Source organism: Phaethon aethereus (assembly GCF_964289735.1).
Source record: "Phaethon aethereus genome assembly, chromosome: 3".
In the NCBI taxonomy this organism is placed as follows: Eukaryota; Metazoa; Chordata; class Aves; order Phaethontiformes; family Phaethontidae; genus Phaethon; species Phaethon aethereus.
In genome coordinates this window covers 27,382,333-27,408,047 of record NC_138576.1, presented here as the reverse complement: position 1 = coordinate 27,408,047, position 25,715 = coordinate 27,382,333, and the positions used below count along the sequence as shown (strand labels likewise).

General features: G+C 41.9%; 1 protein-coding gene across 1 annotated transcript in view; it reads right to left on the bottom strand.

Moving 5' to 3' along the window:
- The window catches only part of LRRC1 (leucine rich repeat containing 1), a gene marked incomplete at its 5' end in the record, with an annotated part of 75,861 nt that overhangs the window by 36,772 nt on the left and 13,374 nt on the right, over positions 1-25,715 (bottom strand). Inside the window, 3 exons of the mRNA XM_081997410.1 lie at positions 2,787-2,876; positions 6,079-6,157; positions 22,119-22,236. Of these exons, the coding sequence (XP_081853536.1) occupies positions 2,787-2,876; positions 6,079-6,157; positions 22,119-22,236 (287 nt within the window). The remainder of the gene's footprint in view (positions 1-2,786; positions 2,877-6,078; positions 6,158-22,118; positions 22,237-25,715) is intronic.

Below are 25,715 nucleotides of genomic sequence, written 5' to 3'. Positions count from 1 at the left end.
TGGAAAGTATGCATCTTTAGCCCAAGCTTACCATCGACTTCCCAACTGCCATATTCCCACCTACCATGAATACCCCATGAGCCAAAGACAACAGGGCCACACATCTGACACTGCTTCTTTAAGCATAAATCTGATAGCAGAAATTTCTACTAATGAGATTAAAGTGTTTTTGTAAAAATACAATATTCATATTATAGAAAGATAACCTGGGAGCACTTCCCAGATCAAAGCAGGCCCAGAATTGAATAAAAGTCTAGCCTTCCAGGGGAACTCACCAAGACCACTAGGACAAGCATATGGTCCTTCCTAAAGCAAGTGAGGACCCCTGGTTTTTAGCTTCAATACCAGGAAGCAGATACAGACTTTGAGGGAGGACGGGTTACACTGTCCTGTTCCGCAACAGCTCATGTAGCGCTGAAATAGTATCACAGCATTTCCCTGGACTGCTTAGGATCAATAACAAATTTTTACCCCTACTCTTGCACAGCTCCACATACTGACATCTCTATAAATGCCTGGTAGCCCTATTTTAACCAAAGTTGTTTCTAGTAATTTGCTCCAAAACAGAAGCTATCACCACTCACACTACCAAAAGACAGGCAGGACAAGCAAGAAGCCAGAGCCACGGCAGCCAGTGATCTCTCAGGGAAGTCAGCAACCTTCCTCTAGCTACTGTCTGCAAAGCAGCAGTCCACCTCATGCTTTGGGAACCGTCTCAGCTTGTCATGTTTCTTCTATTCATTTTCAGAATCAGGCAGGATCCCAAATTTTTTGGTTTTCAGTAACCGCGAAGTCTGAACAAGCCTGTTCTTAGCTGCCAGTGCTGCAAAAAACTGCATGAAACGTTTTGTGAACTTCTACAGAAAAGGAAGAATGTCACAAAAGCCCTGGTCCACGCAATTTTTAGGTAAGACTTTGTCATAGTCACTGGGCGCACATTAGCTGTACCTGTTAGCGCTTGCGGAAGGTTTCAAAAGACATTTTCCACTTCTGTTGCTGCTGGAGTGGTGCCAGCTGACAGCTTTCATACCCATGGGAAGTGGCTAAAGCAATGCCAGTCTGAACTTGACTACACTGCAGGAGCTCTTAATAACAAGATCGCTTCTGGAGGACTCCTCTGTTTAGAAACAGTTGGTTTTACTGTTAGGGACTAAGCTGACTCCCCAAAGAATCCATGTTAGAAATAACCCACTTTATGAAAGGATGTCCAAGATTAATAGGCCTCTACTGATACTCATGACTCTACATCTGAGTTACTGTAGCTTTCTGAAGAAAGATGGAAATGGTTCCACACATGGCAACTTAGAAAAACAATATGGGCAAGGTAACCATAAAGGCAGGTGCAGATTTAAAAAAAAAAAAAAAAAAAAAAAAAAAAGGGGGAGGGGGAGATAGAGAACAATCAGGTACTGCAAGGAATTTCAAATTCTCTAAAATGCTATGTTTCCCAGCAACAGTAACAAACTATAACTTTTCTGAGTTAAAGCACAGATACTTTAAGTTCCACGAATAGCAAGTTAGACTCTTCAGCCTGGAAAAATGCACCTGGGGATATGGTAGAAAACTACAATAGGCATTGACAGCAGGTCAAGTGCATAGGGATCAGCTGCTCACTGCCTCTTCCAATACTAGGGATCACAGGCAAGGTAAGGTAGAGCCAGGCTCAAAAAAAACGAACAGCAAATCAATGCAATGGGTAATAGACCTGTGCAGCTATTTGCCAGGGGAGAATACTAATGATGTCTATATGAGCTCAAGGAGAAACTGGACAAGTACATGGAAGAGAGATTCATTATGGGCTACCAATTAGACAAACCAAAATCCAAAGTTCAGGAAATCCTCTGAACCAGAAACAGTCAGGGGATGGAAAGAGGAGTAATCAAACACTCACTTTTCATTTTAATCCTCACTAAGCATCTGTAACTCAACTCAACTGTAACTCACTGCAACTGCTGAAGGAAGCTGGGCTAGACGAGCCTTTGGCCTCAACCAGCACAGCCATTCTCACGTATTCAAGTGAGGAGACATGGAACTACTTTTTCTCCTTCAGATTGGAAGAGATACCCTTCTCTCCAGTAAGAGGAGAGAGATTTCCCTTCTGCAAGTGTGGATGTTCATTTCAGTCAAAAGAAGACAGATAAAACAATGTTCACTTTACTTTCCACATGTCACCACTTTGGAAATCTGTCCTTGCAACCGTGCTCTACTTTCCAAATGCATCTTAAAAGCTTATCAAATTTCATCTTAAGAGCTGTTCCGTGAGGTGTCATCTCCACAGCTCCCACTGGAGTTTTTGTCAGAACCAACCTGCTCCTATAGTTTGGGACCTTCTGATTTCCACCCTGATCACAGCCAGCTTTTACCCATCTGTTCTTGTGCCAAAAATTGTCTGGTTTGGAGCTAAGCTGCAAGCGATCTGACATGTTCACAATAATGGATCAATGGTCTACTACAATGAAGGAAAGCAAAAGGTCAGATCTGCATTACAAAACACCTATTTAATTTTGCACCTAAAATTCCAAGTTACTCCAAATCCCAGAGAACAGAGTCGAAACACACACGCACACGCTTCAGATTCTGCATCAGCCTGCCTATGTCAAATGAACATGCAAAGGGATTTTTCTTAAGTAGGTCCCTCAGACTGGAAAGAATATAAAAAATAAGCGCAGACCTGTAAATAAATTTATAGGTATATTACATATAATTATGCAAGTCATTTATATGATAGGGGTAACAATAAAGAGAAAATAAATTAAGGTAGTAATAAAGTATTAAAAAAAACTTACTTCCCAATGTTTTCAGGTAGTGCTTGCAGAGAGATGTCATTTACTGAAAGACACGTTAGATTCTGTAATTCAGGAAAGCTTTCGGGCAACCTATGGAGATATTAATTCAAATCAAGGACTTCCAGCAGAAGTATTCACATTCATGTAATATATACTGGAAAAAAGAACATGTAGTGGAAAACAAGAGTCTATATACACACACATACACACAGAGGGAGCCATGTCCAGACTCCAGCATGACTCTCGGAAAATTCTAGTGATCATAGTAAGAAAAATAAAACATGACTTAGAGACTTTAAAGCTGCTTCTGTGTCAAAGAATAGGTAATATCCCTGTCTCCTAGCCCCTTCTTTCCCTGCCCCCAATTTTCAACTTTAAAAAGCTACAGGGCTTGAGAACACTTGAAGCATTTTAACAAATTTTTAAAAATCAAACATCATTAAAAAAAAAAACTTTTTTACTATTATTTTCCTGCATCACCTAGATGGTAAAATAATTAAACATATTATTTTTATTCAGGCTTCAGTTACATACGTACATACTTACAGCATGGCCACTTCATATTAGCTACTAGGCTGCTCTTCAACTGCTGCTTTTTTAAGAAACGTCTGTTCACTACAAAGATAACGTTCTGCCGTTACAGCATCTCGCATTTACTGGTTCACAATAGAACAGCATGGCCTTCTTACACTATAGAAGGCAGCTATATGCAAAACACTCCCAAAGTTCCCAAAGCCTTTAGGTCCATCACCTGGCAGGTCTTCTGCAAGGCTTGGCCTCCGCTCACACAGAAGGATTCCTGCACCACCCACTGCTCACTGGCAGCCGGGTTGCACTAAGCAGCTCAGTTTGCAGTTGCACAGGAGACAGGGTGGGGTAAAAGGGGCAATAAGGTAGAGGAGGAGAAGCCCGTGGCCCAGCCATCCAACTTCTGCTTGACCCCCCGAGCATACAACCTAAGCTCAAGCTGTAGCATTTGGTTTGGTTCCTGCTCTCCTCACTACCCGGCTCAAGGTACACGGTATGACCTGCCGGCAACTAGCCAAAAGGAGATGCGCACCTACAGGGAAATACAACTGTACATGATGGGGAAAGGGAAAAAGACAAATTACAACAGATGGGCAGGGAGGGCTTTTCATGCGCTCAACTCTACCGCACTGTTTGTCATTTTCTGGACCTTTTTAACAGAACATGCTCAATATCTCCAAAATGTGAGCTCCGCTGTAACCATTCATTACCTCTTAGGCTCTAGCAGGTTTAAGACTGGACTTAAATGGACTGATTATCTTTTGGTCACCCCCAAAGTGGACAGGTGGTTGGACTAGACGATTGTTGTAGGTCCCTTCCAATTGGAACTATTCTATTCTATCCTATCTATAGCATATAGTGGACTTCCAGTTTAATCTACAATAAATCTGTCTGCTTTTTATGAATATAAACCTGAAATCATCTGAAGAAAGCTAGAAAAATTGTCTGCCAGCCACTTTTAATGCTGCAGGCTCATCAATTATTAAGTTTGACAATGAGGCAACACACTGTATTAGTGGTAAGACATTGATTGGGAAGATCTCTGGATGGCTTTTAAGCTTAGAGGAAATAAGGGTAAGAATCAATAGCTAAAAAAGTTCCAGGATATCACACAGAAAAGGAAATCACTACTGGGCTTTCCCACTCTGCCTGGGCAAATTAGTGGCAAAACCTACGTGCTGTTATATAGGTAAAACTGAAATTCTGGATCTCATAACAGAAAATACCTGGCAACCATGTGTAAACAGCTTCTGGTATCTGTGTTTTCTAACTTAGTAAACTGCTTGGAGTGATGTTTTCCAGGACACAGATACACTTTGGAGCCACTTTATCAAGAATTTTAAAAATTCCCTTAAACTGTCAACAAAGAGTTATGAGAACTATTTCAACCACACTAAAAAGCCTTTCAACTCATTTTTAAGTCCCCTTAGCTGTAGCTGTGCATTACAACTACTGTTTAAGGAAACACATTACTTGGGCCCCAGGCCTTATTCAGCACACAAAATAGAGAAGGTAACTAGCACACTACTACAGACAACTTTGATTTCAATACCACGAGATGCAGCTCTGAGCTTTATGCACTGACACTGATGCCTAGAAAAAAAGCTGTTCGGTGACCCTCACCACTTGCGTATCTAAACCATCAGTTCAGCCTCAGTTTGCTTTACCAGATTTTTGTGGTATTATTATCCTCACTATATAAACTGGCTACAGAGGCACAGGGATTAAGATCACAAGTGTCCCTTTAATGCTCAGAGATGTGACTTTCCAGAGAACTTAGGACGTACTATGGGCGGTATTCAAAGTGCACTTCTGAAGAATCTCAGCTGCACACGTGGGAGAAGCTATCTTGCAAAACCACTGGAGTGGCTTAAGATATTACAGAGACTCTCCTGTTTGTTAGCGCTCCTGCACCCCAGCCAGCCAGCTAATCCGGCAAGTATCCCTAGCCCATCTCAGTGCAAAGCAAAGCAGGTCAGGGAGCACTCGCTGTGAATACTCTGGTTTATGTGACTTGCTCAGCATCACAAAGGAGCTCTGTGGAACGGGCTGGTTTAGGAAACAGTTTTCCAAATAGTATTCAAAGGCTTTAACTAGCAGATCGCCTCTTCCTTCCTATCTCCAGCCTCATTTCACTAGATAAAATTCCAAATGCTTCAGCAAATGGAACAGAGAAATGTAAATAAAACTCCTCTTCTGTACTAAAAGTGTGCATAATCCCCAAACCCTAGCTCATCAGAACACAGACCGGCAACAGCCATAGCAGCCACCGACATATGCAGTGCATTTTTGCCACATGTTACTGCATGTCACTGTGTCCCAATTGATGGGAGGGTGATGCAACACTAGTCCAAGCTTTAATCATTAGTAAAAGCCATTATCTGCAGTGGCTGATCTAAGGTCTATTCCAAATTGTCAGGCACCTGGGTTTGTGCCAATGCATTTGTGCTAACCACTGCCTTATCTCCCCCAAGTATGAGCATGGTTTTCCTATGCATTTAAGAAGAGGAATGAAAATTACTTAAGAGACAATCAGATTTACATTTTTCCTGGTTGGCTAACAAATTTCATCCCCTCCCAGGAAAGATGCGCATCACTTTTTAAATCTGAACTTTTGCTGCAGTCCGTGCCAGAGACAGACAGTGTTGGCAAGATTTCATAGAGATCCTTGATCACAGTTTTTAAGGGCTTATTTAAAATTGTAATAGTTATAGCAAGATTGTAATTCTGGTATGGCAAGTACTAAGAAGAAGGTAGAAGTTACCTAGTCAGTGGATTCCCACTGAAATCTGCTATCTGTAGTGCTCTGCAGAATGAGATGCTTTCTGGTATTTCAGGAATATCTGCAGAAGGAAAAAAAAAAGGAAAAAAATTGTCAACAACTGTACTGCATCTACACTGAAAGTATTGCCTCATTACATTCAGTAACTTGCTTCTGCAAGGAGTTATCTTGGTATCTTTCAAGACATTTCAACATGCAAGACTGCTTCACGTCCAAGTATACGGCTATCACAGCAGAGCCATTTTGTACTTTTTCAAATCCCATTTCCCTCTCCTGCTCCACACTTGTCTTCCTGATCCTAGTCCGTGGACTGATCTTTATCAGCCTTTGCCCATCAAAAAAACCAGACTCTATGTGCTAGGACTGTCCTAAAGAACCAATTAAAATCTGAACCTCTTGTAATTTGATCAATACACACCCACAATTTGTGCTGGCAGAAAGTATGTGGGGAAGAAAAACAAAGGAAGGAAGAGGAGAATGTGCAAGTCTCTCCACCTGTAACATACACTCATGGGAGCAGCACTAGCCTGCCTCATGCTAAAGCCAGGTAATTTGAAAATATTACTCAAATTGACAGGTCCCAAATAAGTGCTAGTACATTATTCCAGATTGCCAGAAAGTAACAGGAGATAATTATATGTGAAAACAAATATTTTTTTCAATTATCTTCAACATAACATGTTTACCTACTGAAGTTATGCCTGCTATCTGAAAAATAAAATTGTCTTCTGGGCCTCTTACATCCAGCTGTATTTCCACAAATAGCCTGTGGGTCCTCTTGTTTACTGTCGTTGACATCCAGCAGAAATGAAACCAACATGTTTGGTTTCCTTGTTTAACAACTTATTTTTACGATTCATTTTGAAAAGAATTCAAAAATAAAACAAGGCAAATCTTAAATTAAAAATCAGACTTCTGTTGCCAAGTTTTTCCTATTTCCATTTTTTTGACAGAGCAGTACATCTACTCCGTCTCATCTTCCTGCTGTTCTCATCACAAAGAATACTTCAGGAAATGTCTTCATAGATTTTCCTCATGCAAGTGGCACCACTGACCTCAGCAGCTGTCAGTGATCTAAATATGCTGAAAAATATTCAGAAATTAGGTCTCTTCCTACCTAGCTGAGCAACTCAGAATTGACTACCTATGTATCACCCAGCTCTTCTCCCCAAAAGTGGTGCGATGGAGGGAGGAGGGGGGGAGGGAGGAGAGCACCTGCTCCTCAGGTTCATCTCTTGCCAGGTTATCTGAGGAAATGCATTTATCTTGAATGATTTCCAGCTCAAAACTGAACCCAGAGACAGCAAGAACATCTTCCAAACCCACAGGTCACCAGTTGTGAATGATCAACAAAAGGGCGGTAGAGCAGCATGTCCTGGGAACCTTCTTCTGTTTCCTACATGAGTGGGAAGGGCTGGAAAGAACACCCAAATGAGTTTCAGTCCATCCCGAGAGATGCTTCTACTCAGAATGGAAGCAAACCACTCTTGCCTCACAAATCCCAGTGCTCCCAGTACACTCACCAAGCACAGCTTTGAAAAGAGCTGGGGCGGACGAGGAAACGGCTCCGAATGATTACGAGTAGCTCTGGAGCTGTCTAATGACTAACCCCAGAAATACACTGCATACTCAGAAAATATCACTGTTACTAAATATCAAAATCATGAACGAAGAGGGGTGAATACCCACAGTGCGAGGCATCACACCACCAAGCTGTGCTTCCGCAACGCCCAAGCAAGCCGCCGAGGGTGAGGCTTGCCCGGCGCGGCGTGCGCAGCACAAAGAGTTCCCTCAGTACACTTGGTGAAAGAGAATAAACTATTCTTAAACCTACACAAACCTTAAGGCCCGCCAACAGCGGTAGTTGTCCTGTGAAATGGAATAGGTGGCTTTAGAGACTAAATCCCATCAGACATGTTTTCTATGTTCTTACCCACCCAGCCCTTCATAACAGCTGTGGTATTTGAGGGGAAACGGTAGATCTTTCCTAGAAATCCAAGAGCAATGAGATAAATTCAGAGCGAAACCCTAGGCGAGGCCTTCGCGGTTAGAAGGGACAGGTCACACCGCGTCCTCACATCAGGATTAGGAGATCTCGCTCCCCTGTGGCACCTTGCCTCACAGAAAGACCAGACCACGTGGCAGGACATCAGCCTGGCGCAAAGACCAGAGGGGTGGGGGGGCCGCAATTCGGGACCCTGCGGAGGGGGCGTCAGGCCGGAGAGCAACCAAGCCTTGCGGTCAGACTCTTCCAACCTCTTCATGGGTTTCACCTCATCCACAAGCCCAAATCCAGCACAACATGCACCAGTGACGCAGTCAATAAGCAGATCCTCCATGAAGAACCCCAGAAGCAGCCATGAAGCTACTGCAGGAGCCACAGGGCTCCCAAATTTAAATTGGGGACACTTGAACAACCAATGTATTTCACAGTGTCACATTCACAAGTATCTCTGCTGAACTCACTTCAGGAGCATCATTAAGATTGCCCGATCAAATGATGACCTTAAAGTGATAAATTCTCATAACACTCTAAGTACTTAAAAGCATTTGCCTGTCATTCACACCCCAGAAAGTAAAAGCATTGACGTCATTGCAGGCACATTGCTTTGTCTTGTAAAACAGATGGCAAATAAACTACTGCTTTTTCTTTGTTTCTTTTTTTTTTTTTTAATTAAACATTCATGTAGAACCATTCACTTTTGAAAGGGTGTTTTAAGAAATACCGACAGTACACAGAAATGGAAACCTTCCCTTTCCCTACCTAGAATATACATAAAATCAAAACAAAAATCAAAACTGCATTTACAGACAAATTTTGCAATTTTGCATTTACTGCAAAGCTGATGGTTTTACCCATTCCAACCCTCTATGACTGAGTACCGCCTGTAGAAGGGTGAATTTGTCCTGCAGGATTATTTTGAAGACAGAGGTCCTACACGCACTCAAGAGATGTTGCTACTTCTACCTCACATGACAGCAATGACAAACGTTGACACTGAGCTCTGCTAACCAGCAGCAAGTAGCATGTCATCCCACATCTAGGCTTCATACCATCCTTCATACCTAGCTGAAAAAGTCCTGAAAGGGACACCACTATTTCAAAGCTTCTGAGGGCTAAGAATAGCTCATTTCTTTGCAACCAAGCCAGTGTTCACAACTTTTATACATGCGTGTATGTACGCACACACTCCCCTTTCATATACAGATACACATTTTCTGTTTGTGTGAATCATTCTCCCAGATAAAAACCAAATAAAAAGTCCCACAAAAAAATCAAAGCTCAAGTAGAAGTAACTATCCTAACTTGCTCGGAAAAAAATTTAAATACATACACATAAAAATGTGACATAAATCAGAAGATAAACTTAAATCCTCAGTGACAAAGTTTCTCAGCATGCTACTGATTTCCTCCACCAATATGTAGTTTCAATGACATACTGCAAATAATTTCTATTTCTTTACGGTGGGTTATGAAAAACAGAAAAAACACCTTCTCAGCAAAACTATTTTGATAAGCTTTTTCTGTTAAAAGTCTTGGGTGTTATCTATAAAAGCCAACAAGTATCTGAGCTCAGTAAAAATCACTCCAATATAAGATACTACTTGAAGTAAGACCGTATAGGCATTGCTTACAGTTTGGACGCATTTGCAAATTACAAAATCTGTTCTGAAAATGAAATGTGCTTTCTCAGCCTAGATATCCCAGACTATGAAGTCACTACATGAGAAAAAAATTTTCAGTAAGAAACGGTAACAGGCACAGGGAAAAGAAGGGAAATTCCTTTTCTGTGTTAAGCTTTTTTTTTTTTTCATGTAAAGTGCATTTTCCTCCCCGCATTGACTTATTTTTCTCCCCCACCTAGCTGGACAAGGGACAGACAAAAATTCAGTGCAACCCTTTGAACTGAGGATCATTATACATTTAGTCAGTTCAACAAGGTTGAAATAGAACTCATTTTAATTGCAAGGCATCTTAAAAAGATTTCTTAGGCAAAACACAACCAAGTTACGAGCAGATACTTTATCACTACATGTGAAGACTACTGTAACATTTCATTGAATAAATGAACTCCGAAGAGAAAAAGCAAGGAGCATTTTAGTATATGACAAAAAAAAACCTGGAGTGATTATTATAGCAGAGATGATGGTCCGTAATAGCAGCATTGATATAATCAACTGAAATGCAACAGAGGATATTAAAATATATAAAAAAGTCCTTCTGTCTCTTGATGGATTAAGCAGCTTTCACCATGACTGTTGACTACTCGATTTCATTACAGACATTAACACGTACCTCTCTGCCAGTATCAGCAGCAGTAAGGTTGAATACTTTTCTTGCCACTGCTGGATACCCAGCTCAAATCCTACTTAAATATCTAGGATTCTTCTAATGCTACACACTCACGCACGCTCTACATTTCCACAACGCCCCAGATGTTCTGCCATACAGATTGTGCAGCATTGCTCATAATAAAACCATAAACCAAGCATAAGCCCTGTGACATGTGACAATACAAATACACTGGCAGCAAAAAGAAGTCGTGCCAGCAGAAGCAGATGAAAATCAAGCTTGGCAGTTGTGTATATAACAGGGCATATTCCTCCCCCCGCCATTCAAAATACCTCTTCAGATGTTTACTGTTCTTAGTTTGCACAAGAATTTACTAATGACCTAGCAAGTCCTGTACAAGTGACTTAAGAGGAAAGTTTGACGCTAAGGAATTCTCTATTGTCTGAATGAGAAAATTACTTCTAAAAATCCTTTTGTTTGGTGCTAATCTATTTTTTTGTTGAAGATTTTCACAACAGTGACATCCCTCAATCCCCATTCCCCACTTTCCTCCTTCTGATGGCTGGGAGGGTGGGGGAGAACACAACCTTCATTTTAAACCAATAAAACCTTTTGTATGGCACATTTTTACAGCATTGCATATCAAATTTAAAGAACTGACAATATTTTTTGTCTACTTGAAGGCTACACAGACAGCATCCTTTACACATTCTGCAACAGTGAACGTAATTTCCAATACCTAATCAATATCAAGACAGCAATAGCCAGGAAGGTCTTAGGCTGTGGCAGGTCTACCAGACCAGAGCTACTCAGTGGACTAGCTCAAAGTAAAAAGTAGTTTTATAATAACTTAGCTGAAGTCTTATATATGCCACATTCCTGAGGGAGAGTTCACAATGTTCAAGAGTCTTTCACAGAGCAATTACTGAGCACTTCTATATTTTCCAGCTATGAAGGCGACACAGAGCATTGTGCTTCAGGAGGGCTGGAGCTGGCACACTCCATACACCCCAGCAAAAGTCAACTGAATAATCCTGATCTAGATAGTCAGAACAGAAGGCCCACTACCAGGTATGTACAACACAGGCTAAACACCTTAACCACTTAGTGAATTCATTAATATAGTAAGCAGTTGATTATTTTATACCAAATGTACACTTGGGAAGCCCATTCCAGACTCAAAAGACTATGAATTCATGCAGCATTATCCCTCAGGAGAGAGATACCCAGAGAAAAACCAGATCTCATCCATCAAATTCAATACACAGAAGAATTTTCCCCCTGCCCCTTCTCACATATATAATATACAATATCTACTATAGTATATCGCACACACAAAAGGTCCAATAAAGCATGAAGCACTGCAGTACTCAAGTGATTTAGGCTCCTTGAGGTTCTCTTCCCACTTCCACAGAGGTTCCTCTGTGCCACCCACTGCAAGAGAGGTCTCTGAGATGCCTGTCCTTGGGAAAGCTCCCCCACCCTGCTCTCCACCTCCTCCACCTTCCCAAAGTGGGAGGAGGAAATCGCCACTTAGTCAAATACCTTGCAAGAAGGAATTTGTGGTGCAAGTATTTGTCTTTACCAAGGGCTCTTCAGCTGCAAAGACCAGCTGAGTAGGCTGTTACCTTGCAGATACCACCACCTACCTCTCTGCCCTTTCCAAAGTAGCCAGGTGCAGCTCCCAGAGGTTCTGTCCCCACAGAGAGAAGGGATGGAGGAAGGTCCCTCATCCTCTCCCTCCATTTTCCACATTAAAATCATGACATACACAATGATCTGAGAAGCTTCTTTTTTTCTAGAAACCAGAAGGTTTTGCCACTAGACCTGAAGGCTGCAGTAATCAAGCTCTTCAGGTAAATGTGACAATTTCTGGGGCACAATGTGACTGGAGTCACACGGTTCTTGCAAAGTCTATTGAGATTAACTGGCTGTTCTACAGGTTGTAACATTTTCCACTTCAAGGTCTCAGGCTGACGATATAAAAAATACAGGAGATACGGCTCTTTTAAGATCCGTCTTTACAACTTTAAAGAAAATTCACAAACAGGTTCAGGTTGGGTTTTCTCAACTAAATCCCTTACTGTATAATTAACAACAAACTGAAGCGAGGTACACTTCTCATTCCTCCTCCTCATTGCTTCTGGATACATCCCTTTTCCAAGGGAGAAGAAGAGCAGAGAATAAAACTGGTGATACATTCGCACCTCGAATACTCTGTTCAGTTTTGGGCCCCCCACTACAAGAAGGACATTGAGTTGCTGGAGCGTGTCCAGAGAAGGGCAACGAAGCTGGTGAGGGGTCTGGAGAAGAAGTCTTATGAGGAGCAGCTGAGGGAACAGGGGTTGTTTAGGCTGGAGAAAAGGAGGCTGAGGGGAGACCTCATCGCTCTCTACAATTACCTGGAAAGGGGGTTGTGGCGACAAGGGTGTTGGTCTCTTCTCACAAGTAACTAGTGATAGGACGAGAGGAAATGGCCTCACGTTGCACCAGGGGAGGTTTAGACTGGATATTAGGAAAAATTTCTTTACTGAGAGAGTGGTTAAACATTGGAACAGGCTGCCCAGGGAGGTGGTAGAGTCACCATCACTGGAAGTGTTCAAAAAATGTGTGGACATGGCACTTCGGTTCATGGTTTAGTGGGCATGGGTGGTGTTGGGTTGATGACTGGACTTGATGTTAAAGATCTTTTCCAACCTTAATGATTCTGTGATTCTGTGTGAAATCTACCCTCTTTTAGTTTAAAACCATTACCCCTGGTCCTAGCCCTACAGGCCCTGCTAAAAAAATCTGTCCCCATCTTTCTTATAAGCTCCCCTTAAGTACTGGAAGGCTGCAATAAGGTCTCCCTGGAGTTTTCTCTTCTCCAGGCTGAACAACCCCAACTCTCTCAGCCTGTCCTCACAGCAGAGGTGTTCCATTCCTTGGATTATTTTTGTGGCCCTCCTCTGGACCCGCTCCAACAGCTCCATGTCTTTCCTGTGCTGAGGGCTCCAGAGCTGGATGCAGGACTCCGGCTGGGGTCTCAGCAGAGCGGAGTAGAGGGGCAGAATCCCATCCCTCAACCTGCTGGCCACGCTGCTTTGGGTGCAGTCCAGGATACAGTTGGCCTTCTGGGCTGCGAGTGCACATTGCCGGCTCATGTCCACCTTTTCATCCACCAGTAGCCCCAAGTCCTTCTTGGAGGGCTGCTCTCAATCCCTTCATCCCCAGCCTGGACTGATACCAGAAGGTTGCCCCAACCCAGATGCTGGACCCTGTACTTGGCCTCGTTGAACCTCTTGAGGTTCACACGGGCCCATTCCTTGAGCTGGTCCAGGTCCCTCTGGATGGCATCCCGTTCCTCAGGCGTGTCAACCGCACTTGAAAGAAAACTGTGCGGGGACATAAAAACAAGCTGTTTTTTGAACAGATAGCATGTGGTGAATCAACAGACTGTCCTTCTCAGCTGCAGGAAGAAGCAGCAACAGAGGACCAGGAGCTGAAATTGGAAACAGGAGGAAGAAGCAGCGGGGGTGCGGGGAGGCTTAAAGATCAGATCACAGGGGAAAAATAGTTCCAGGTGAATTAAGTTGAAGAGCCCGAGTTCAGCAAGGAATTTAGAGCTTCTACCTTTTTACTGATGCATGCCAATGAAGAGCTAAAGAAGGCTAGGAAACATTTTTACAAGGATTTCCATCTTGGTCCTCGAAGCTAGCAGGAATTAAATACTTTTAGTCTGAGAAACAAATAAATTAAAAAAAAAATCAAACCTAGAATTCTGCCTATAAAGCTGTGGATGACAGAAAGTGTATTAAGTGCTTTAACAGCAGTTACAGATTTATTGGTTTAATTCTTCCATAACTTCATAGTCATGGAATCTAACCTTCCCAATGAAAAAGAAACCAAAACCCAAGCTACTCTGTGGATACAAGAACTAACAACACCTGTTTGCATACTGCCATTTTATGATGTCTAATCTAGATTATCCAGAAAATAAAAAGTATTTATTTTATGTCACTCCGATAGGGATTCTCTGATGTTTAATGCTTTAGCTGGTAATTCAGCAGGCCAAAGGTTTCTGTCTCCAACTTGTCCTGCTGCTTTAAAAAAAAACATCATCAGTAAAAAAAAACCAAAAACAACCCCCCACCCAAAAAAACAAAAAACCAAAACAAAAAAAACCTTCAAAATCCATAGACTTCTCTTGAATTTGATGAAGCCAGACACTGTTGCTAGATGCACACACGAGTACACTAGCAAAGCTTCCTTAGAAAAAACAGCTGAATCCAGCAGAATATACCAGGATGGAAAAATCCACTTTTCTGTAATCCATTTAAAAATAACACCTTCTAAACTTCTCTGATTAGATTATTTTATCATGAGGTTTCACTTATCTTCTCTTTCCTAATCACAGTTGGCACTTGCTGCTTTTTCCTTCCCCTCCCTGATGAGCCTTGCTCAGAGACGAGGTCCAGTCTTTTCTCTCTTACTTCTCCTGCTGCATGTAAAGCTCACCTCCTCCTCCAAATTACCAAGATCAAATTCACAGATTCACAAATTCCAACTTTTACATCAGTTCTTCAAAGCGAGCAAGAATTTCTACACGTCTATGGGATTCTGCAGTGCTCCAGAATCTAAAAGCAATTTGCAATACATGTTTCTTTCGTCCCCAGTACTCTGCTTTGTACATCAATCCCTAAGCTTCATGAGTAAGACATGAAGATGACAATGTTTTTTCAGCACAGGTTTTAAACTAACCTAACATTCAAGGAAGGAATGGGAGATAATACAATGAAAATGTAAGTCACTAGAAATTCATGTCAAGAAACAAAAAACCCCCAACACAACCGCTGGCAAGCAACCATCTGAAAGAGTGAAAAATTCTGTTACCTCCAAGCCTGCGACTAGGAAGTCTTGCTCTCATTAGCACCAAAAAAAACCCCCACACCCACAAAACCAAAAAACAGTCACTGGCCTGACCCAGGCTAATGCTTAAGATCATCTGTAGTAGGGTTCTACCACCATACAAACCACAGTAGTCTCTGGTGGGATTCCCATGGCTTTCAGGTGTTCGCAGCCAGGGTTGCAGTGAGTGGAGTGCATTCACAGGATGCTTTCTTGTACCAGGTAAGATGTGTCCATGCAGTAGGAGTTTGTCGGTAAGTGCTCTCCTGGACACAAAGCAGTTCAGAAGGCAAACAAGCAACATTCAGCAGTTGCATATGTTAACAAAAAAGATGCATCTGCCAACCATACCGCCTGACAACACAGCTTGCTGGCTGCTTGCTTTTTTTTCTTGTCCACCAAGGAAGAAAGTGTCAATTCACATTTATTTCTCAGAATTCCGGGTTTTGCTATTTGCCACCAGACTTGTACCAGCACATTCGTGTCAGGTCAGCTGGTGGCAGGCTGAGAAGATGATTTCACAGAGGAGGTCTCTGCTCAGATGCTGTGGAAGTGCAGCAGAGGTTGTCACCCAGATCTGAGGCAAGAGCACAGGACAAAAGGCAGAGATGTTAGATGAGAGAGAGGAGCCCATGTGGGGCTGCAGGACAGGATCAGAGGCCTTAAGAGTGCTTCTGCCCAATTAGCTTATGTCCTCACTGTGAAATAGCAGGGTCACCAACCCAGGCTGAATTGAAACAAGCATCCAAGCCTTTCTTCCACCAGTATTTCTAGTTTGAAAACACTGGTTATTCTGCTTTCTGTGCGGGAGAGGAAAAGGAGGGAGACTTACGCGCTTTGTGGGTGGAAGGCAGGTAATCCTACAGTACAGATGACAGGTATGTCTTTGAGACCAGACAGCTGAAGATAAAGGGGAAAGCACTGGTGTGCGTGCGCTGAATCAAACAAGTGAGCTGACACCCCAGAGAGCGAAGCAAAGATTACACACCGCTCTTCAGTGGCACGGACTGCAGGTCAGTTGCCTCGTGCTCACCCACCTCATTACTTGTTGAATAAAATGTACCTATCACGCAGTACACAATGAATGTGGTCTCCTCAGTATGACTAAGATCTCTAAAGAGACTTTTAATTAGGTTGTAAAGCACCTAAAAAGAATAAACACTTCAAATAAGAAGCAGTAATATCAAACTGCCTGCAACTGAAAGTAGAACAGTTAAATACCATTGCTGTTGATTTCTGAAAGTACCCTGATAACTGAAGACAAAGAAAATGAGAAGTTTCTAAATCTGCAACCATAATCCATTTTGGAAGCAAGGAAAAGGTAAAAATAAGGCTCATGGAGCATTTGGGACACTGGCCTACAGCTGCCAAAGACTGACCTCCAAAATCTTGGGACACTGCTCAGACCCACCAGCCTTGCATAGTGGCAGCTCCCTCCTTACACTACTGTGTTGTGACTATTGAGATGCTTCTGAGGAACCACCTCTACTGTTAGGGTAATCCTGAAGTAGCATATTTATCTTTTGCAAAATCTGCAATTATTTTCACATAAATGATAGCATATTTGCCATAACATGGCAACTGTGTTGAGAGAGGATTTTGGAATGAGAATATCCTGATGTCTCAAGACTTGTGTCCAGAACAACTGCACAACCATTACAGTCATAAGCTCAGTTTAACCCGAAACTACAGAAATGGGTAGCAACTAATACATCATGTAGCCAGAATCCATCTCTTCGGTAGGTATGAAACTGTACACATTAAACAAACAGTATTATTCTTATTGGCTATCAAAGTAAAGAATCACATTGAGATTTTGGTATCAAGCATCATGCAGAGTTAAATATGGCTTAACAAGATCTGCCTACACACAGATTTCCTCAGTAGATGCCACAGCAAACCCATCGCTCCTCAGTTCACAAAGTAACAGATCTCAGCTCTGCTGAGAGCAGAGTCAGCAACAGAACCAGCATAATCCATCTACGAAGATTATCAAAATCCATTTAATGCTGCCACTGCACACACACTCGCATCTTTTCCACTGTTTTGAGACTTGGGGCTTGGACGCAAGACCAAAGACAAGGTTACAGAGCACTTCCATGGAGGAACAGCTAACTTGAATCCCCTCACCTGCTGCCGGCTAGAGCACCACTACAGACAGCGCAAATCTGCCTGGACACAGCAACTACGTTGATGCTACAGGCTTGCGTGACCCAGTCCTTGATCTGCATGTTCAATGGAAGCAAGAAGAGTAGCAGCAGAGAAACCTTTTATCACAGAGAGACAGCAACAAGCACAGATACAGAATTGCAAGAGGCTCATCTCCCACATAAGCAAAGGGGTTAGTCTTCACCCAAGAAGGGGGTGGACAACAGGACAGTTCAAATGGCACTCCTGCAGCTGGGAAGGGTAGGAAAGCCACTCCAGCACCTAATACCCAGCAGCCACTATCCAATGTGAAAGCTCACAGTGATCTTTTTTCTTATCCTGAAAGAGCTGAATGAAACAAGCTGCTGACAATCTGTCAAAAGGCAGGAAAAGGTATAGGACATTAAAAAAAAAATAAAAACCCAGACTTACACATCACACATATCAAAAGAAAATGGGGGGAGGGGGTAGCAATTTCTTTCAAATAAAAATACTACAATTAAATTAACACCTTCAGGACACTTCAAGGAGCATGCAATATTGTGACAAAAAGTAGCAGTGGAATCTGGAAGATTTCATACCTGTCAAAGGCAAACCCTCTTCTAGGAGAAGAGAGATACTAAAAAGAATGCACCATGTCTGCAAGAGCACAGCATACATACGTAGCATACATAATCCCAAATATCAGCATGCATTAAATTAACTACAGAAACTTTATGCATTACCCCCTCCTGTCTGGAAGAAGCTACAGAACAAGAAAAGCCATTAACATTTTAATGAACCTGGGATGGCAGGGCCCTAAGCTCTAAGAATTCAGCCTCCAGGGGCTGTGCAGAAGAAAAGGGGGGAGGGAGTCACTGGAGGAAACCTCTGGGAATGAGCAGCATGGGTAGCAGCCTGCTGCAATTCCCAGGGATCTCAAGCAAGCAGCACACACTTTGGGAGAGAGGGAAGCGTAATGAAGTGCCAGTCGAGGCACAAAGAAAAAAATGCAGAAATCTGAGCATTTCTTTCTTCCTGTTGAGACCGCTCTTCTTTTCTGAATCACAGGGTCTTTCCAGACTTGTCCCGCCGAGTGCCCAAGTGCTGTGGGAAAACAAACAGCACACAGGCGGTTCTGGTTGTGCCTAGAGCAGACTCTCTCCTGTACCATGCAAAGACTTGCGCTGAAACTCCATGCAAAGCACAGGAGCCCTACCCAAACTTCAAGGACATCAAGCAAGGGCGCCTCAGTGACCCAGTGTCCTTGCAGAATTCACCAGTGGTGTGAGAATTCAGGAAAACATTTACCCAAGCTTGGGGAGTCTGAGTGAACCAGCAGTAGTTTCAGACACAGCAGTTGAGCATCTATCTCAGAAGATTCCATAGGGAATACTCAGTCTCGGGCACACTTTGCTAGCAACTCAAAAGCTCAGGCATCCACTGTTGAAATCCTACAAGTCTGTTTTCTTTAGCCTCAGAACTAGTACATCAGCTCTTTGAGCAATGTAAGACCAAGAGGCAGAGATAAATTGCATTGCCAAATAACCTTCAAAGGGTTCACCACCACTATGCTGTTTTCTTAGTACAGCTTCTCTGACCTCTGATATTCCCATCCTTGATTCATCCGTTCAATCTTTGCTCAAAGAACAGCCTCAGCCAGACTAGAAAATCACGGTGGGGATGCTTCCTAGGAAATCTGCGTGAACACATGGCCTTGCAGAGGAGTAAGAAATAGCATCAACATGCAAACAATCCAGGAAAAGTTTAAAATTACATGGCTCCTAGCCTTCCCCAAATCCTTCTCCTTCTGCACCACTAAGGCTCTCACCTTACCCTCCCCAGACTTCTCTCACGTACACCCAAGAACACAGGAGCACCAAGTTTACATCAGCTGAAGATTTTTGAGTTTTACTTAGAAATATTTTTGTAGTTCTGGATTCACTTAGTAACCAAAAACTACCTAAAGGATTAATTATGCAGCATATTTTTAACATAAACTAGCATGTCTTGGGCATTTTAAAACACTTGGGAATTTAAGAAAGCCACACTCGGGAAAAGTGAACAGGGAAACTCTCGAGTGCCTATGAACTAGGGCTACTTATGCAGCATGTAATGCCGCATTGCACAGGCATCCAGCGGACCTCCGAAGAGTAGAGAGAGACCCTGCTTGGGGGGATCGATCCCACCTCCAGACGCAACACCTCACCATTGCACAACACGCAGCTGGCCGCTGCAGCCTTGAAGCACACCCACGTCCAGCCACACAGTATACCCACCATCTCATGGAGCTTCAAAGATCATACACAGACCAAAGGATTAGAAAGTATGAGAAAGACAGACATGTTACCATTTTATTGCAAGGGAAATGGAAGTACTTTGTTTATTCAGAACGCTTTCCTCCTCCTCCTGTGATAAGAGGTTAAAATATAAAGGGCTGCTCCTGTACACAGAACACTAAATGAACTTATTTTTGCATTTTCAAGTTCTTGAGGAAACAGAATGGCCAGAAATGAAAGTAATTAGTTCACTGAACCAGACAGCTAAAACAAAAAAAACACAGAACAATGACCTCTTATTTCCCAAGTTCATATGTCACCATCACACTTTCCTATTCATGCAGCATACTGCGTTTTGTAAAGCTGGGCTGTTTTCCTCTGCCTGAAAGGAATACAAAGAGTCCCTTTCCCCCCCGCCCCTCAAGTACTTTGGTAGTTAGAAAAACAAAAACTGATGGAGTGCAAACCACCGCACAGGAGAAACCTTTGGCAGGTTGGGAATCTGACATACTGGAAGGTGGGTTCAAAATACAAAGCTAAGAAATTAAAATACTGTAAGTCTCCAAAATCTTATGTGAGAATTCTCCCTGCAGCATCGCAGACAATGTGTGTTTTGCCTTTTAATTTGAAGAGCTGAGCGACAACCGTAACATGACCAAACAGCAGAAGGTAACATCAGTCATCTTCTGCCGTGGCCCCCCGTATCACCTTGCACCGTGCATTTTTCATTTGAAGAGTCAAGTCGAGCCGTAACCGTGACATGATTAAGCAGAGGGAAGCAGTATCAGTCACCTTCTGCAATGAACCACAGAGAAGAGAAAGTAATGCAATAAAACGGGCGATTAACATTGAACCTTGGATATACGAAAGCAACTGCTCCCTGTCACCTGCATTAGTCCAACGCATCACTTGAGAAAATACTTCCCTGTGCAGTAAGTTCTAATGACACACATGCATCTACCCAACCATAAATGTTCACACCATCTGTTCTCGTTACAGCTGAGCTCTCAAGCCAACTTCCAAGTCAGGCTGACAAGAGTTCAAATGGCTCTGATCCATCAGCTCTTTTGCAGCTAGTTATTCATTTGCAAAGAGAACTACTAAGCCAACAGAGTGTTTCCTTTTGTGTAAGGTCTGTCACAGACAGCACCCAACTCAGCCAAACTCAGTAGCCAAAATACTGCATCAATTATTGCTTGTGTATTTCTGAAGTGTTTTAACTAATGTGTTTCTTCTGTGTCTCAGATTTTTTTTTTCCAGTTTTCTTCTCTTGCAAGATTTTTCAAATGTGCATAAAATTATACGGTTCACAAAAATTTCTTCAGCAACTGCCTAGAGACTCATTATGCTTCATCAATTATATTATCAGATAAAGATGGCATTAAAAGCACCAAACAAATAAAGATGTAAATTTCAGATAGTTACAGGAAGGTGAAGTGGCCACTGAATATCCTTCAGTGGCAAGGAGTCAACGTGAAGTTAAAACTTAATGGAAAAAAAGGCTCCCCATTACACTATTTCTTCTAATATTCAGTTACATCCCTCACTTATTTACGTGGTTACACAATGTTGCTCTCCCCCACCCCATCCATCACACCTCAGAGAGCATTTTTTGCATATCTACTGCATATAAAGAAGCAAAAATAGCTGACAGTTGCTCTAATTTGGTAACATGGATTCACCGATTCTAGATCACTGGGTCGTAAGGCTGCTTAAAGGTGACCCACCAGCCCCTGAACTTCTTGCAGAACTGGTAAGCTCACCAGGCCACAAAAAAATGTTTTCAGTCCATCACAGCTCGGGACAATATAAGCAGCAAACATTACAAACAAATGATAAACCTATGTGGTTTCCAACAAAAACTTTTAAAAGACAGTTTCTCCCAGCATCATTTTCTGAATTTATCTCTGCAGGTGACAAACAGACTGATTCTTCTTCCAGCAGTACAACTAGAAATACCAGCATTCTGCCTCTTGCTAATCATAGGTGAAGAGGAGAGCAGAGATAAAGAATTGGACTTCTAACCCATAAGCAGCCTTTTTTTTGAGAGAAAGGAGTTTTTTCTTCCAACAACAGCTTTTTTTTTTTTCCTTCTTAAATGCTAGGCATTTCAGAGAGCTTGGGGAAAGAAATCAGCATTGTCACAGATATACATATAAAAAGAGGAGTAAAGCTTTCTTTAAATTGGAAAATAAAGCAGGCTCTCAGAAAGGCAGAACTACAGTCAAGCATTATTTTATTACTGTATTTCTACTACCTGCTCTCTGCTCTTCCCTCCTCCCCATCTAGCACTACAGGCAAATTCATGAATTACACAGGAACACATCTGCAGGACATAGATAGCAACTTCAGAGACAGAAAAACCTTACTAATCCAGTTTTATAGACCATGTCACAGGACAGTATAGAATCAAACAAATTAACATTGGAGCTTACCATTTCGAGATAAATCAAGTTCCACCAGCTGCATGAAATTCGCTATTTCTGGAGGGAGCCGCTGGATTTCATTATCACTAAGTCCGAGTTTCCGTAACTTCACAAGCTGAAAGAAAGGCTGCAACAAAGAAAAAATTCCACGTCAGAAAACATTCACATAACTCGCATATAAGCATAAATGATAAGCAATAACTGGAAACCGCTTTGAAAATCGGAGCTAAAGTTATTGCTTAAAATCAGTTATGTAGACCTCTTTCAGACCTGCATCAGGATGAACATTTTGTTTTAATTTTTACGTGCAGACAGACTATAATCTGTGTTTTACCTAAAATGAAAATTTATTTCAAGAAAAAACCCCTCTGTAAAGCTCGCTACTAAAGATCACAGCAGACAGACACTAGTGAGATCCAGAGTACTTGCTTCAAAATCATTAATGGGGTGAGGTTACCCAGCAGGGTAATGAAAAGCATCCTAATTACACACTGGGGCTCATTAGGAAGTTAATGCAGAGAGACACTTCTAAAGGACGATCCAGAAAACCCACAGAGAGGGGCTGCCAAGGTCTTCTTCACCGGCAAGCACCATAACCAAGTAGGTTACAGAGCCAGCCTCCCTTGGGAAGACTTTCTTTCCACCCTCATACATCCTCCGCTCCGCGGCCCAGTTTCAGAAGGACTAATGAAAGTTGGACGGGATACACACGATTCCAGGTCTTCCCAACTTGAAGAGGAACCCAGCCCAGCCCTGTACCTACGGTGAGGACATAGGCATGCAATGCAGACAACTCTCCCTGACTCCGAGCTGAGAGCTCAGAGGGTCTGGCAGCCCCCAAGACAAAACAACCATCAAAGGAAACACACCACGCTGCAAGTCAGGTCAACCCCAGGCACTGGGAGCAGCTGGTGATTGAAAGACAAAACAGTCATTAAAAACCTATTAAGATGTAGGCATCCCTAGTAAAGTTGGAGAGCCTTGCCTCATCAAAGCTTTCCTCTCTTCCAGGAAGGCCTTTGAATGAGAGTGACTGCAAATGGTGAGGATTTGTGCAGAATTAAATGACTTGATGTACGAAAGTTGTCTTGACCGTAACTGACCGGATTCCTAAAATTTTGGGGGAGTTTTGTGCCCCCGACCACACAGGCATTTTTGCCCATCAGTCAGAATCTGTGCCTCTCACTCACTCGCAGCATGTGTGCGTGCCTGTAGCCTCATGGGTTTTGCCCCTCAGGGTAACTGGAAGATGCTAGTAAGTTTGGGATATCTGCTTACATTTAATCACCTGCAATCCTTTCTTGGAAATTATCACCTTTTTTAAATTTTTTCATTTTATTCAGGTGCTGGTGTGCTTTGAACATCACTCAATTCTATTTTAGGATTGACATGAAAAGGGGCAGTAAGACAGGCATCTTACTACAACAGAAGGTAAAAGCAGAGTCTTACGAATCCATGTTATGATACAGGTTTTCAATCTTAGTTTGAATGTCTTATACTCAAGATCATAAATCAGGTTTTAAGTGCAAGGTTTTGCAACCTCAGCACCAGTCTTTCAATATACATTGCTGTTCCTTGTCACAGAAAAATAAAACACAACAGAAATTAATGTTTTCCCTCAAAAACACGGGTTCCTTTTTGGGACTACAAAGGATAGAGCTTTAAAAAGTTTATAAATACTCAGCAGTCAAAAGATGCACCAGAAGTGAATGCAAAAATTCAAAGGCATTTTTTGAGTAAGAACAGCACTCCTTCCCCCCTCCAAGTATTAAAGGCCTTTGATAACAGAGTTGAAATTGTAAAAGGAAGATAAAAAAAACTTTGCAATTCCACATTTCTAGCTCCCTAAATACATATATTACAATTAGAATAGCCACAAATGATTTTTTCATCTTTCTTTGTCCTCACAAGATCCATAACTGCATTTTCCTATCATTAACATTTTTTCATCTTCTAAAACAAATGCATCCCTTTTGCTAAATAGTTACTAACATGACTAAACCAAGAATCCAGCAGAAGCTTAGAAAAGCACTTAAAGATACTTCTGTGAAAACACAGCAAGAGTATGCTCCACAGGAAGAGATCTCAATCTGTCCTAACACTGTCCAAAAGGAATACCTGCCAAAATGTGTTCCTCAGCCAGTGTGTAACTGCTAAACTCTATGACCTTTATAAACATTGATGTCCTACTACAAATCTTTTCAGAAGCAACAGTTGTCCTTGCAAAAGATGCTCTGCAATGGCAAGTGAGGAAAGACAGAAGGAACCTGGTTAAAACAACAGAAGGAACACAGTTAAAAGACAGAATGGTCATCATAAAGCTATTAAAGGCTGGGCATCCATAGCAAGGTTTGACGGCCCTCATCAGTGTTGTATGTGTTTATTAAATGTGCAGAGCACATCTCTGCAACAAACAAAATTACAGAATTTTTAAAGGCATTCCTGTTTCTTTAACTGACTACTTAAAAGAAAAAATGAACTGGAAGCTTTATTTCTAGTTTGCATAGCATTTTTTAATGAATGACACTATTTCCTAGATAAAATCAGAAACTGCAGTTATGTGAACAGTATTTCTTTGAATATTGCTTGGTTTTTTCCTTTAAACTACAGAACTCAATCACTCTTGCATTTTCAGTACATTCTACTCCCATTTCAGCAATTATTCTTCCTTATCCAAGGCACATCATTAGTGCTCTAAAGCACTACTGGAGAGGCAAGCACCTCCTTTTTGTCATATTTGGTTTGCCTGTCAAAAAGACCACAGGGAAGAAAGAAAATTAAGAGCTTACTGAATAGAGTTCAACAAATGTAAAATATATATATATACACACAAATATATATTAAAATATCTGCAATTTCTTAAATATATGCCAACCAGAAACATGCTCCTACTTTAATATATCAGACATAGTTCAGCCTCTCTTTGAAAAGCTCTAACATGAACAGAAGTGCAAAGGGGTTGTTGGCCAGAGCAGCACATCCACCCAGCATGCCGTAATAGCAGGTTTTGATTGCAGAGCCGACGTCTCTATGAGTATCTTGGCAACACTTCTAATGCTGCTTAGTTTAGCCAGCCTAATTAATAGTGCTTCAATGAGACAAATAATTCCATGAGCATCAGCACTAAAGAAGCCTACAGCTTTCTATGTAGTGGCAATTCCCCAACCTTCAACTGAAGCTTTTCCTGCTATCAAAGAATTTATAGATGTTTCTCTCGTATAGATTTTCTAAGAACACACATCTTTAATACAGCCCTTCTCGCACTGGAAAACTAACCACGTCTCTCCCCTCCATCCAGCCACATATTTTTTAAAAACCTTCATTCTGACAAAATTGGGTCGATGTCAGCCACTGGAAGAAAAAAAAATAAGAGATAAGTGTGTGACTCACTTTAAACAGTGTGATCCCACAGTCCTCACTTTTTGTACTCTTTTTTTTTTTAAAAGAATACCATTACAACTGGCATTCTTGATTCTAGAAATAAAAGTTAACAGAATTAAGCCAAACTAAGAGTACTGATAAAACCTGAATGATAAAACTCAAGGTTCTCTCCTGTGAAAGTGACCAAAACAACACGTCGCTGGCTTTCTTTCAGTGGTTCACTCC